Below are 14,537 nucleotides of genomic sequence, written 5' to 3'. Positions count from 1 at the left end.
TATAAAAATAGGATTCATAATGGTAGCTACCAGTCTGGTTACTATGATTAAATAAAATTACATGCGCAAAGCACTTTTGCACACAGACAACCCACAGGAACACCCTTGGTTCATTGTTTACTAAATACTCTAAAGTAAATGCCTAATATCCACACATATACAAACGCTCACATAATCATGTGAGGCAAAGTTTCATCTCCACATTTGAAACACACAAAACGGCTCAAGAGGTCAGTTCTAGAGACCACAACTTCAAATTCCAATATGGTCCAGCTCCCCCTCCTTCCTTTGTATAACCAACCACTGTATTTCAAAATAAACAAGATTTCCTATGAATGTCATACATCTAAGTATATCATCAAAGTAATTCCTGAAGAGGTTTTAATTAGCCATCTCTTAATGCACAACAACATCAGGTAACATTTCCCAATTATAAGAAATTGTTCTATCTCAGTCTCAGCTTCTCTGAGGTATGTATGGAGGGGTTCTTTCAGTCTTTATATACACAGGATCATAGAAAGCTTGTTTTGTTTCTACTTGGAGTTATGAAAAATCTCAGTAATACCATACACAGCTTAAGAAACATATAAGCAGACATATATAAACATGTATATAAACAAATGTATATAGACAAGGTGAGTTCACAAGTTATCTATGTAAAGGAGGGGGAAGTACAGTGATTTTACTAAAAACTGGAATTATCCAGTTGCCAACTAACCTGTTAGTGGAGCCCCATGAAAAGTCTGTGATCCCTGATATCCATCAGGCACTGAATCTGGTCCATAATTCTCTGTAGGCCAACGATGAGGGGACCCTGAGTTACTGCTATTTAGTTTCAACTCCTGCATTTCTTTCTGTTGGAAGAAAGAAAACAACCATAAGCAATTTTATCATGCCAGAAACAGTGCTAGAGCAAACACATATTTTAAATGTAAATACTCGATGATGCTTTTTTAGAGTTTTTATATTCCAGTAAGATCTGAGTACCAGGTACTGATTTAAGAAAATCATCCTTAATTTGTTAAAACTTATTTGTTCCCATTCTTTCATTCCTTAGTACCATTACCTAATGCATTTGAGGTTAGTTAGAGTTAGCTATCACCTAAACAACTGATAACCTCCTAGATGGCCTCATCTCCATTTCCTTTCCACACTTACCTAAATTAATCTTTCTAAAGTTGAGTTCTAGCCAAGACACTTCCCTGTTCAAAAATACAAGTACCTATAAATTACACTTCTCTGATATTCTTGGTCCTCAGAAGTACTGTCCCAACCGTCCTTCTACCGCCTCCTTTCCACAATGCTTTCCTCTCCAGTCCATCTGGGCTACTCAATGTTCCAAATTACCTCCCACCACTAGCTTTCTGCTTACGCACATCTGATGTAACAAAACACTACAAATCCTTCAAGGCTGATGCTCTAATGATCCACTAGGAAAGGGAAAACAACTGATATCTTCTCAGAATATATTATATACATATAATAATATAGACCAGGCACTGTACTTAAGTTCTCAATCCTTATACAAATAAGCAATATTAACTCACTTCTTAAAATGAGGGGGAGAAAAAAGATGCAGAAAACAGCAGCTGAATTCAAACCAGATTTTATTCCAAAAATGTTTTCATAATACCACCCTGCTGCCTAGACAAAACACCAGACACACTGCTTTCTAATAATAGCTATGTAGCTGGTTATCAAACCGCTGTTTATACACAACTAAATAACACCCTTCACAACCCCAAGCTACAAAATGTCCCTTCCAAAACAGGTACTTATCAAGAAACTATTCCTTTTCCAAAGAAACTACAGTGGTATCAGTTGACAGGTCACTTTTTTTTTTTTTTTAACGTTTATTTATTTTTGAGTGAGAGAGACTGCACACAAGCCAAGGAGGGGCAGAGAGAGGGGGAGACAAAGAATCCAAAGCAGGCTCCGGGCTCCACACCGTCAACACAGAGCCCGATGCGGGGCTTGAACTCATGAACTGTGAGATCATGACCTAAGTCCAAGTTGGACACTCAACTGAGCCACCCAGGCACCCCAACAGGCCACTTTTTTAAAAACAGTATCAAATATTTGTATATAGGCCCAGGTATCTGACCAGTTATAAGTGAGGTCACAGATCCAGGATGTCTGCTTTCTTCTTCTACAAGTGTTTTCCAATAGATATTTCCCAAAGCCATATATACTGAGATAAAAAATATCTCAAACTTTCAAGTTAAATAAAATTTTCCCCATCCAACTATCTACCGTGTTTATTAGCCCAGATGCTGCACATCCAAAAATAAGAAACTGACAGAATCACCTGGAAAAATTTAGTAGTCTCTACTGGTATCTGGACTGTAGTTTTGAACATGCAATTATACTATAATCATAATTTTTAAAATTCAAACAACTAGAAAATGTGCTAATAACTGGTTTCCACAATTCTCACTTTACAGATGAGAAGCCAAGCAAACAGAAAAGAACTGCTTGGGTCAAGAGCATTAATTAGTGGCAGAGTTACTACTAGAACCCAGCTTTTCAAGAACACAGAGTAATGCTCTCCACTACACTGCCACAGAATACAATGCTGGGTGCCTGAAACCCATTTAAGGTAAGAAAAGACTGTACAGAATATCAAAATAGGCCATGATTATATAAAATTAGCATACAAAATCTCTGTGCAAATTCGAAATTTTGTTCCCTTCCAAACAGTATTTCTGTTAAGTCTCACACATTGCTGATAGCACTGTAGTAACTGAACATGTATCAGGATCTCTTTGCTGTAACTTTAAAAGTATGACCAATTTAATTCTTGCCCAATGAGCATGAAACAACCTACTTATAGTTCCAATTCCAAAGAAGTAAATAAAGCTCCTCTGAGCCTTACAGTTAAGGTTACTCTCATACAGCTAAAATAAAATCATGAATAAATAAGCATTTCCTTACATAATTAAGTCCAATTCATTCGACAGGATTAAAAAGATAGACTGTCTGAAACTTAGACCAATACCTAGCTATAAAATATGACACACACAACCAGTCTGAGAAATGAACTAGGTCAAAGTATAATTAGTTTTACTAGTTCAATTCAATCACTTGGGAACCACCTCTACATCAGGAATGCTGCTATGTTTTGGATAAAAGAGTCTTTCCCTTGGAAGAATTCACACCTGGTGAGGAAGCAGAAACAAGTAATTTCAAAAATAGGGTTAAGGCCAAAAGACACATGACAAGATGCTCAACATCAATCATCATCAGGGAAATATAAATCAAAGCCACAACGAGATATCACCCCACCTGTCAGAATGGCTAAAATCAAAAACACAAGAAACAGTTAAGTGTTGGCAACGATGTGGAGAAAAAGGAACCTTCACACAATGTTGGCAGGAATGCAAATTTGTGCAGTCATTGTGGAAGACAGAATGGAGGTCCCTCAAAAAATTAAAAATACAATTACCATATGTTCCAGTATTCACACTACTGGGTATTTACCAAGAATATAAAGACATGAATTCGAAAGGATATATGCACTCCTATATATACTATAGCATTATTTACAACAGCAAAATTATGGAAGGAACCCAAGTGTCCAATGATAGATCAAAGGATAAAGAAGATGTAGTGTATGTGTATGTATACACATACACATATACACTGCGGAATATTATTCAGCCATAAAAAAGAAGAAAACTTTGCCATTTGCAACAACATGGATGGATCTGGAGAGTATAATGCTAAACAAACTAAGCCAGAAAAGGGCAAACACCAGACGATTTCACGCATATGTGGAATTTAAGAAACAAAACAAAGAAATGGGAATGCAAGCTGGTGCAGCCACTCTGGAAAACAGTATGGAGGTTCCTCAAAAAAACTAAAAATAGAACTACCCTATGACCCAGCAATTGCACTACTAGGCATTTATCCACGGGATACAGGTGTGCTGTTTCTAAGGGACACATGCACCCCCATGTTTATAAGCAGCACTATCAACAATAGCCAAAGTATGGAAAGAGCCCAAATGTCCATCGATGGATGAATGGATAAAGAAGAGGTGATATATATATATATATGTATATGTACACACACACACACACACACACACACACACACACACACGCAATGGAGTATTACTCGGCAATCAAAAGAATGAAATCTTGCTATTTGCAACTACATGGATGGAACTGGAGTGTATTATGCTAAGTGAAATTAGTCAGAAAGACAAAAATCTTATGACTTCACTCATTTGAGGACTTTAAGAGACAAAACAGATGAACATAAGGGAAGGGAAACAAAAATAATATAAAAACAGGTAGGGGGACAAAACAGAAGAGACTCATAAATATGGAGAACAAACTGAGGGTTATGGGAGGGGCGGTGGGGGGGGGGATGGGCTAAATGGGTAAGGGGCACTAAGGAATCTACTCCTGAAATCATTGTTGCACCATGTAAATTTTAAAAAATAAAAAATAAAATTTTAAAAACAAAGAAACAAACCAAAAACACAGACTCAACTATAGAGAACAGATAGTCCGTTACCAGAGGGGAGATGAATGGGGGGGAATGGGTGAAATAGGTAACAGGAATTAAGAATATATTTATCTTAATAAGCACTGAGTAATATATGGAATTACTGAATTACTGTATTATACACCTGAAACTAATATAAATGCTATGTTAACTACACTAGAATTAAAGTTCAAAAAATTAAATTAAAAAAATTATAATTAAAAACAGGAAAAATATGGTTAAGTGTCAAGGTAGACGTATGCAAAACAATATGCATAACTCTATTGTAGCATGGCAAAGGGTCATTTTGAATGGCTTTACAAAGATGTGAGGGAGTGGTGAAGGAAGAAATCTTGGAACAGAAGAGACACAGTTTAGAGATATTAAGTGATCTACCTTAATGGCCTCTACTTGCTGGCAGATCATTTTCAATAAAGAATTTTGATCTTCTGCCCATCGAGGTGGTGTTTTGGGAGAATACTAAAAAAGTAACAAGATAATATTTAAAACATTTAGAATAGAAATATATTCTGCAATGGAATAATTCATTTCTTTGTACTTACCTTGTAACTTTTACTTGGTGATAAAGAATATTTAGTGGGAGATGGTGTAGAATGTTTTACTTCTGAATCTACATTTCGAGAAGAACCATTTTTATAAAGCAGGCCTCCTTCACTATAATCATCAAGTTCCTGCATGACTGAGTTAAGCATCTCTTTTACAGACTCCAGCGACACAGGCAACTAAAAACAAAAGGCATGAATCAAGTTTGCAAAAATAAACAACTCTGAAACAAATACAAAGATTTTATCTTACGGATGTGCTTCTATTTTCTCGCTCTTGTATAATAACCACTCTACATAGGAACATAGGTGAAACTGCTGTGTAATCTAAAGTCTTCTGATTCTAAAGTGTATGATATATCTACCCCTGCTATTAGCCATAATAATGGTAGAGAAATGTTAACTTAGGAAGATTTTCCCACATGAACAAAATAAGCTACTGATTTTTATTGATTGTGAATGGGGAGAGAAACACAGGTGCTAGAATGCACCAGACAATATCAATCCTAATTTAAGAGCAGCAACATGAATTAATCAACAAAATACTTGGAAAGTTGAGTACAACTAAAGTTAATAACATCATGACAGTCTAAAACTGCTGATAGTTAAAAAAAAAAAGAAAAGAAAAAAAGTTCACAGCAAATGGTAAAGAGGAGGAGAAATAATCTGAAAAGTGTCAGCAACTATTTCTGATTTCAGTGAAATGTTTAACTGCAAAATTCATTAACAGCAAAGCATTAGGCTGCAATATTTACTTTGAGTACACTGCCAAAGTAACAAAAATAAATGTTCTGCCTTAGAAATCTTTTATTCCCTAACAAGTATTTTTGTTAAGAATAAAAAGCTAGGTTCCCAAGTTTAAAAAACACCACACCTAAGATAGAGCAATGCTAATTGAATATTTACACACACACTGTTCTGTGCATTAATAATAGGTATATTACTGAGTATTTCTGAAATTATCAAAATATAAAACCAGGGGTGCCTGGGTGGCTCAGTTGGTTAAGTGGCCATCTTCGGCTCAGGTCATGATCCCGTGGTTCATGAGTTCAAGCTCCACGTCGGGCTCTGACAGCTCAGAGCCTGGGGCCTGCTTCAGATTCTGTGTCTCCCTCTCTCTCTGCCCCTCCCCCACTCACACTCTGTCGCTGTCTCTCAAAAAATAAATAAACGTTAAAAAAAAAATTAATGGGAATGCAAACTGGTGCAGTCACTCTGGAAAACAGTATGGAGGTTCCTCAAAAAACTAAAAATAGAACTACCCTATGACCCAGCAATTGCACTACTAGGCATTTATCCAAGGGATACAGGTGTGCTGTTTCTAAGGGACACATGCACCCCCATGTTTATAGCAGCAAATAGCTAAAGTATGGAAAGAGCCCAAATGTTCATCGACAGATGAATGGATAAAGACGATGTGGTGTACATATATACAATGGAGTATTACTCGGCAATCAGAAAGAATGAAATCTTGCCATTTGCAACTATATGGATGGAACTGGAAGGTATTATACTAAGTGAAATTAGTCAGAGAAAGATGAATATCATACGACTTCACTCATACAAGGACTTTAAGACACAGAACAGATGAACATAAGGGAAGGGAAACAAAAAGAATATAAAAACAGGGAGGGAGACAAAACAGAAGAGACTCTTAAATGTGGAGAACAAACAGAGGGTTACTGGAGGGGTTGGTGGGGGGGCGATGGGCTAAATGGGTAAGAGGCACTAAGGAATCTACTCCTGAAATCATTGTTGGACTATATGCTATTTTGGATGTAAATTTTAAAAAGTAAAAAATAAAACAAGTAAAAAAAAATTTTTTAATATATATATAAAAGCAAAGCATAAAACACTTATTAACCAGTTATCAATAGTAAGAAAGTACAAACAGCCTGAAGCTTACCTTCCTGGTCACTGAAAGATTGGTATCACTGTCATCTAAAATCTTTATTAGGTAGTCCCTGGTCTTTCTCAGATAATTTTTGCATTCTTCTTGCTCTTCAGGAGAAAGGGCATCATTTTCGATGTCTTCTGCTCTTCTGTGAAAAATCTATCCAAAGAATGCTCTTATGAAAAAATTAGGTTTTTAACACAAAACACTGTTAACTCACCTACCATCATCTACTTACCAGTGCAAGATTCCAGTAAGAAACAACGTTTTTTATAGATTCAAAAGCAGTGATAGCATCTTCTATATTTCCATTAACTACATCCAATATAGCAAATGTTATGTTTGCTTCTTCCTCGTATTCACCAACTTCAGATGCCTAAACACATTTAGTAATTTTTAGTCCAACTGCCTCTCTCCAGAATATCAAACCCAAGTGATTCCCCAAAGATTTTACACAATAATTTCTAATGAAATTAACAGCTCAGCCCTCTTTTCTGCCATGTTTTACAACAGATAGTGGATTTCGAAAACAAGACAAGGATCAAGTAGCCAGGCAATTAATTTAAGCAATTTATACCTCCATTTCTTTGTTTATAAACTAGAAATCCACATCTCCAGTTCATTCACAAAGGGTTCCTCCATTACCTGAATGTCTGCACTATGAAAATGTCTAAACAAAGGGTCTGTAGGTTCAGGAATACTGCTCTTCTTTTTGATTGTCTTCAACATTGGCAAAACCTTCTTCCAATAATGAACACTTCTGCCTATGTATTCCCGTTGATCATAAAAAGAATTAAGACCACTGCCCTAAAATAGAAAGAAGCACACAACCTAAGGAACACAAATAACAGAATCTAAAAATTCCTTTACAAATGGTCTAAACAAGTGGTTAAAATTTCAAATCAAGGCAAAAAGAATCTCAAAAGTCATATGCCTCACTCTCTAAATGTTGGAATAACCAACCATCTTGATACCAGTGATCATTCTAGACCCAACTTTTAAACACTTTCAATGATACTACCTAATGAGGCAGCCCAATCTATTCTTTTAAAGTTGCCATTTTAGGGCCATCTGGCTGGCTCAATCAGTTAACCATCCGACTCAGGCTCAGGTCATGATCTCAGGCTCAGGTCATGATCTCATGATGTGGGTTCTACCCAGCATCAGGTTCTGTGCTGGCAGTACAGAGCATGCTCGCAATTCTCTCTTGCACACTCTCTCTGTCCCTCCCCTGCTCATGCACGCTCTCTCTTAAAATAAATAAACTTTAAAAGCTGCCATTTTACATAGCCCAAATCAACCATTCTGTAAGTGTCACAGTTTAGTCACAGAGTTAAACATCTACAACTAACCTTGCCACAAAACAGATTTCAAATATTTACAAAGATCTGTATTGGTCTTAACCTACAAAGCCTTCTGCTACTGGTATGTAAAAAAAAAATTTCAGGCTGGATAATCATTATCATTAACATAATTATTAACTAATAATAAGAACAGTTAATATTTATGTAACATTTACTGTGCCAGGCACTGTTCCAAGTACTTACATGTAAACTGTTAACTATTTCGTGGCAAGATTAAAAAAATACACTTCACCTAGCATAACAGGAACAAGCTGATACTGTTTCTTTGAACTAAAAGACTCAGTGAAAAGTTTATTATTTTTAAACATTACATAATGTTCTTAAAAATGCTTACACTTTAACGAACTCACCGTTTTCTGAAGGCATCTTGCCCAATGTATAAGCAGGGCAGGCTGAAGGCCATGTTTTTCCTGGCCCCTTAGAGTGTTTATGTCATGCTGAACAACAAGTCGCAATTTTGCTGAGGTTCCAGGTCTAGAAAAGTTTTATTTAATAAAACTGATTTAGAAACGTGCATTTCAAAACTTACATGTATGTTAATCATCACATGAGAATTAAACTCAATCTTCACATGAGAGTTAGATACCTAGGCAATAAGTTTTTAAACTAAATAGGTTTTTAAGTTAAAAACTTAGGCAGTAAGTTAAAGGAGTATTTTTATTTTACTACTTACATTGCTTTTCTGTGAATTAGATTACAGACTGCATCCCACCAACATTTTTGTCTTTCTGTACAAAGCTGCTTACACACAGGAAGTGGCAAGCATAGAGGCTGATAGAAGCTATGGTGAGAATTATACTTCTCCTTTATTTGTAAGTGGCTGGTATATATCACCCCAAGTAGAAATACCTGGTTTAAAGAAAAATCAATTTAAATTAGGCAAAAAATTAAACAAAACACAAAATATTTAATTTGTTAAAATCTTTGCTTACTTCAAGATCTAAAACACATATTGATTCGGGTGCATTTGTTTCAAGCCTTGAAGTTTCCTGGGGCAAATGATGAAACAGCTGCTTTAGCCATTTTCGAATTGCAGGTAAGGTGGGCAGTGAATTCCACTGTAAGCCAAGCCAGGTAAGGTGCTGAAGACTACCATTATGTGCTCTAATGGCACCTGAAATAGAAAAAAACTGGACTGAGGTTTTGGAAATTTTGCTTGTGCCATCAGTTTCGCCAATTACTTATAACAAATGTATCTTAATTTTAGAAATGTTTTTCTACATGAACAGGGGCAAATTCTATGATAAGCAGAGTCTCATTTTCTTACTAAGGATATTCACACTTTTTGTCTAGGAATTTTAATAACAATAGTTATGAAGAAAGCTCTTTTCAATTCCATCTAAGGGAAAAAAGGTACTCACCAGAACTCAATGAAACACTGTAGTGACAAAAGCCACCCAGTAAAAAATCCTGAAACAATGGATTTTCCTTTCAGTAAAGAGTCATTAGGGGCACCTGGGTGGCTCAGTCGGTTAAGCGTCCGACTTCAGCTCAGGTCATGATCTCGCGGTCCGTGAGTTCAAGCCCCGCGTCGGGCTCTGTGCTGACCGCTCAGAGCCCGGAGCCTGTTTCAGATTCTGTGTCTCCCTCTCTCTCTGACCCTCCCCTGTTCATGCTCTGTCTCTCTCTGTCTCAAAAATAAATAAACATTAAAAAAAAAAAAAGTCATTAAAACAATGGGATACCACTACATTAATCCCTTGGAATAGTAAAGAGATCTTTTCTTCTACAAGAAACTAAAAAAAAAAATCGTTTCATGTTTATTCATTTTTGAGAGACAGAGACAGAGCGCAAGCGAGGGAGGGGCTGAGAGAGAGGGAGACACAGAATCCAAAGCAGGTTCCAGGCTGTGAGCTGTCAGCACACAGTCTGACACGGGGCTTGAACCCACAAACTGTGAGATCATGACCTGAGTTGAAGTTGGACCCTTAACTGACTGAGACACCCAGGCACCCCTCTTCTACAAGAAATTTAATACTGAAAAAGTTATGAGCTTTTGGAAGCATAAAGAGGTACAACTCTTCTGTCAATACGGCAATTTGCAAGAGATTTAAAATTCATCAACTTTACCCCGGTGATTCTGTCTTTAGGCAACTCTATGGGAAAATGTGAAATGGAGATATATTAACAGTGAACAAACTGAAAACATCCTAGATACTGAACAACAAAAAACTGGCCTGAAAATTACGGCTAATTCATACAACAGATTGTACTGGCATTAAAAGTGGCATTTACCAAAACAGATAAACAGGGAGGGAATTCATGAGTGAAAATAATCATATGTACACTATAAACAACTATTTAGAGGAAAAACATGGGGCACCTGGCTTAGTTGGTTAAGCGTCCAACTTCAGCTCAGGTCATGGTCTCATGGCTTGTGAGTTCGAGCTTCACATCGGGCTCTGTGGTGACAGCTCAGAGCCTGAAGCTTGCTTCGAATTCTGTGTCTCCCTCTCTATCTGCCCCTCCCTGGCTCCTGCTCTGTCTCTCTCTCTCAAAAATGAATAAACATTTTTAAAAATTTTTTAAAGTATAGAAGAAAAACATGCCACCATTACCAACCCCTCATACCTGCCTACACCACCAAAAACCTCAAAGGAATACAGGAAAATATTAAGTCATTATTTTGAGTAATGAGATTATGAGCAATTTATTTCTTTCTGCTTTTATTCTTCTAAAATAAAAGGATTAAAATACAAAATGTTTACTTTAAAAGATAACAACTTACCAACATCATATCTAGCCAAATCATCAGGCTCTGGTGCTTGCACAGCAATGTTTCCAATATCATCTTTACCAAGGAAAGATCTATCCTTAGGTGACTGATTACAAAACAGAGCATCATACAAAGCAGACTGCCCACTTTTATTGGCAAAGGATTCTACAACCTCTTTTAAAAAATCTTGCTTGTCACGACTTAAGTTTAGCAGCATGTGTCCTGAAAAACAAATTATTACCATCAATTAAAAAAGACTGTTCTTATTTGTATCTCTCAATAGTTTCATGCATATACCCTAAGGAGAAAAAAACATGACTACCTCAGAGCTAACCCTCCAACCCAGCAACCACAACGGAACAAAAAGGGTTCTTAAGCAAAAAATGGACACAGATTACAAATTTAACAGTTAACTATATCTACATGCCAGAGTGAAAGGAAAGAGGAGAGTATGTGAAAAACGCCAAAAGTATTTAAAGTATTTACATTTTAGATGGAAAGTGTGTCATTTAAGTGGCCAAAGGAGAACAGAGCCAAGCTCAAATTCTCTGATCTGATACACCAATTTCTAAGCCTAGCTGGTAAGACTCATCCTTGAAAAAGCTTTTAAAAAACAATTATTTCCAGGGGCACATGGGTGGCTCAGTCAGTTAAGCGTCTGACTTTGGCTCAGGTCATGATCTCACAGTTTGTGAGTTTGAGCCCTTAATGGGGCTCTGTGCTGACAGCTCAGAGCCTGGAGCCTGCTTCAGATTCTGTGCCTCCTCTCTCTCTGCTCCTCCCCCACTCATGCTCTGTCTCTCAATCTTTCAAAAATAAACATAAAAATAAATAAATATATATATACATACATACATATATATATATATATATATATATATATATAAACAAAAACAAAAACAAAAAATAATTATTTCCAGGCCACACTCCCAGAGACTCTGATTCCACAGGTTTGGGGTAAGGAATCTATTTTTAAAACACTCCTTAGATAAAGTTCTCGTACCTGCTGTAACATGGATGCACCTTGAAAACACTATGGTAAGTGGAAGAAGCGTCAGTCACAAAAGACCACACAGTGTACAGTTCAATTTATATAAAAATGCCCAGAATAAGGAAATCTAAAGAGATAGAATACGAATGGGTGTCCAGGACTAGAGGGTTTGGGGGAAAATGGGAAGTGACTACTAATGGGTATGACGTTTCTTTGCAAGGTGATGAAGATGTTCTAAAATTGTGGTGATGGGTGCATAATTCTGTGAACATACTAAAAACCACTGAGTCGTACATTTATATAAATTATATAGTTATGTGAATTTACTCTCAATTAAGCTGTTTAAAAAAAAAAAAAAAAAACACCACTCCTTGAAATAATTCTGCTAGTCAGTCAGGTTTGGTTACCACCAGACTTATCTCTCCAAAAATTTGCAGAGACAGATTCAGGAATGCCCAGATCAAAGACATTAAAATACAGTTCATTTTACTAACTGTAATCCTGCAAAAGCATCTATGACAGCCTTGCAAGGCAGACAGGAGACATAAGAAGAAAATACAAAGTTACTTCTTTAAGGACTGAAAGTCCACCTCTCACAAAAAAGCAAGCTATGGGATAGAGGAGCAATATAAGCTTTGACCAACAGCCTAACTACAGACAAAACTTATAGTAACTTTAATTTAATACTACTACTTGCTCTTTACAAAGTTCATTCAATTTTATATCAAAATTGCTTCTTATATAAAGCATTATGCTTCTTCAGCTCATTGCTTGATTCACTGGCCATATGAACATCTTGAAGTTTCTGCCTCAGCAAAACCAGATAATATGTACTAGACCTTTAAGATACATCCCAAATAGTCAAAAGTGGAAATAAATTTACAAATTCTAAAAGCCTAACAGTATGTAAGTATATATCTTTTATTTTCTTTACTGTGTGGTCAGTTCCTTAAGAGATCCATTAGTTCACCTTTATATCCTCCACAGCATTATCTTAGAAACTACTGATGTTAAATGGCTGGCAAATCAGTAATTATTCTTAGTTCAAGAAGCTCATTAAAATATCAAATGGAGGGGCGCCTGGGTGGCGCAGTCGGTTAAGCATCCGACTTCAGCCAGGTCAGGATCTCGCGGTCCGAGAGTTCGAGCCCGCGTCGGGCTCTGGGCTGATGGCTCAGAGCCTGGAGCCTGTTTCCGATTCTGTGTCTCCCTCTCTCTCTGCCCCTCCCCCGTTCATGCTCTGTCTCTCTCTGTCCCAAAAATAAGTAAACATTGAAAAAAAAAAAAAAAAATCAAATGGAGGCTCTAGCAGCTAGATAAAGGAGGGATTAAAGAGTTTCTCCAGGGGCGCCTGGGTGGTGCAGTTGGTTAAGCGTCCGACTTCAGCCAGGTCACGATCTCGCGGTCCTTGAGTTTGAGCCCCGCGTCGGGCTCTGTGCTGACAGCTCAGAGCCTGGAGCCTGTTTCGGATTCTGTGTCTCCCTCTCTCTCTGACCCTCCCTGTTCATGCTCTGTCTCTGTCTTAAAAGTAAGTAAACGTTAAAAAAAAAAAAAAAAATTAAAAAACAAAGAGTTTCTCCATCCAGAAGCAAACAATATCAAACATTTGTTACCTTCTGAAGGAGACACTTCTAGTTCTCTTTTGCCCTCATCCAAGATGGCAAAGAGAAATGATTATGCAAAGTATCTCCTAAACAGACAGGATTATCATAAGGTGTACTCTAACAGAGAAATTTCTTTTTCTTTTTAAAATAAAACTAATTAAACGTTACCATTACCTGACTGGCTCAGACGATCATAGGCCATCATTTCCAGTAGATTTTGTCCAACTTCTCCTTTTATTAATTTAATCTTTGGTCTTGGAACCTGATAATTTTAAAATCAAGTCTTAATTTAGTGATACCCATATTTCTAACAGTAATATGTTCCTTTCTGTTACATTGCACTTTTTTGATGATGAACAATTAACCAATGGTTAAACTGAGTAGGAGTTGCAGTTTTTCAACTGAATAAACCGGGAAATCAAGGATTTAGTTAACATATAAAAGCTGTCTACAAAGATTAACGTCCAAGAAATTACTTTCTACTATACAAGCGTCTTCAAATGCCACACTACAGACAGTACGCTTTCAAAGAGCATGGATAATATGGGACACCACTGGGATAAAGTGGTACAGCCAAGAGAGGAAAAGGGACTCCAAGCTGTGTCCTATGAAGAGCTGAAAAAATGATGAAGAAAATACAATAGTTCCCTTCAGATATTAAGAAAATCATTCACAAATGAGTTCAATGTTTTTAAATAGTACCAAAAGAAAAACACCAATGGATAGCAGGCTGAAAAATACTTTTGCTACACATAAGGAAGCACTAAGACCCAAACTATCAAAAATGCAATGGGCTATCTTGAAAAGTAGTGAATGTTCAATCACTGAAAATATTCAGTCACAGACAACAGGCACTTACTAGAGATAGCCCTTTAAAAGGAATACATGAGTGGTTAGAGTAACTGCTTTTA

General features: G+C 36.8%; 1 protein-coding gene across 2 annotated transcripts in view; it reads right to left on the bottom strand.

Moving 5' to 3' along the window:
• LOC112868976 (E3 SUMO-protein ligase RanBP2) overlaps positions 1-14,537 on the bottom strand; it is an 82,704-nt gene that overhangs the window by 29,477 nt on the left and 38,690 nt on the right. For both annotated transcript variants that reach the window (XM_086701483.1, XM_086701484.1), the window contains exons 8-18: positions 13,801-13,888; positions 11,044-11,253; positions 9,248-9,429; positions 8,989-9,164; positions 8,666-8,789; positions 7,597-7,758; positions 7,190-7,327; positions 6,964-7,110; positions 5,058-5,237; positions 4,891-4,974; positions 719-854 (exon numbers count right to left, since the gene is read on the bottom strand). In XM_086701483.1, coding sequence (XP_086557609.1) covers positions 719-854; positions 4,891-4,974; positions 5,058-5,237; positions 6,964-7,110; positions 7,190-7,327; positions 7,597-7,758; positions 8,666-8,789; positions 8,989-9,164; positions 9,248-9,429; positions 11,044-11,253; positions 13,801-13,888 — 1,627 coding nt within the window. The remainder of the gene's footprint in view (positions 1-718; positions 855-4,890; positions 4,975-5,057; positions 5,238-6,963; positions 7,111-7,189; positions 7,328-7,596; positions 7,759-8,665; positions 8,790-8,988; positions 9,165-9,247; positions 9,430-11,043; positions 11,254-13,800; positions 13,889-14,537) is intronic.

Source organism: Puma concolor, chromosome A3, assembly GCF_028749965.1.
Source record: "Puma concolor isolate L17-30 chromosome A3, mPumCon1.1.hap2, whole genome shotgun sequence".
In the NCBI taxonomy this organism is placed as follows: Eukaryota; Metazoa; Chordata; class Mammalia; order Carnivora; family Felidae; genus Puma; species Puma concolor.
The sequence above is the reverse complement of the archived record's forward strand: the minus strand, read 5'-3'. Positions and strand labels throughout refer to the sequence as shown.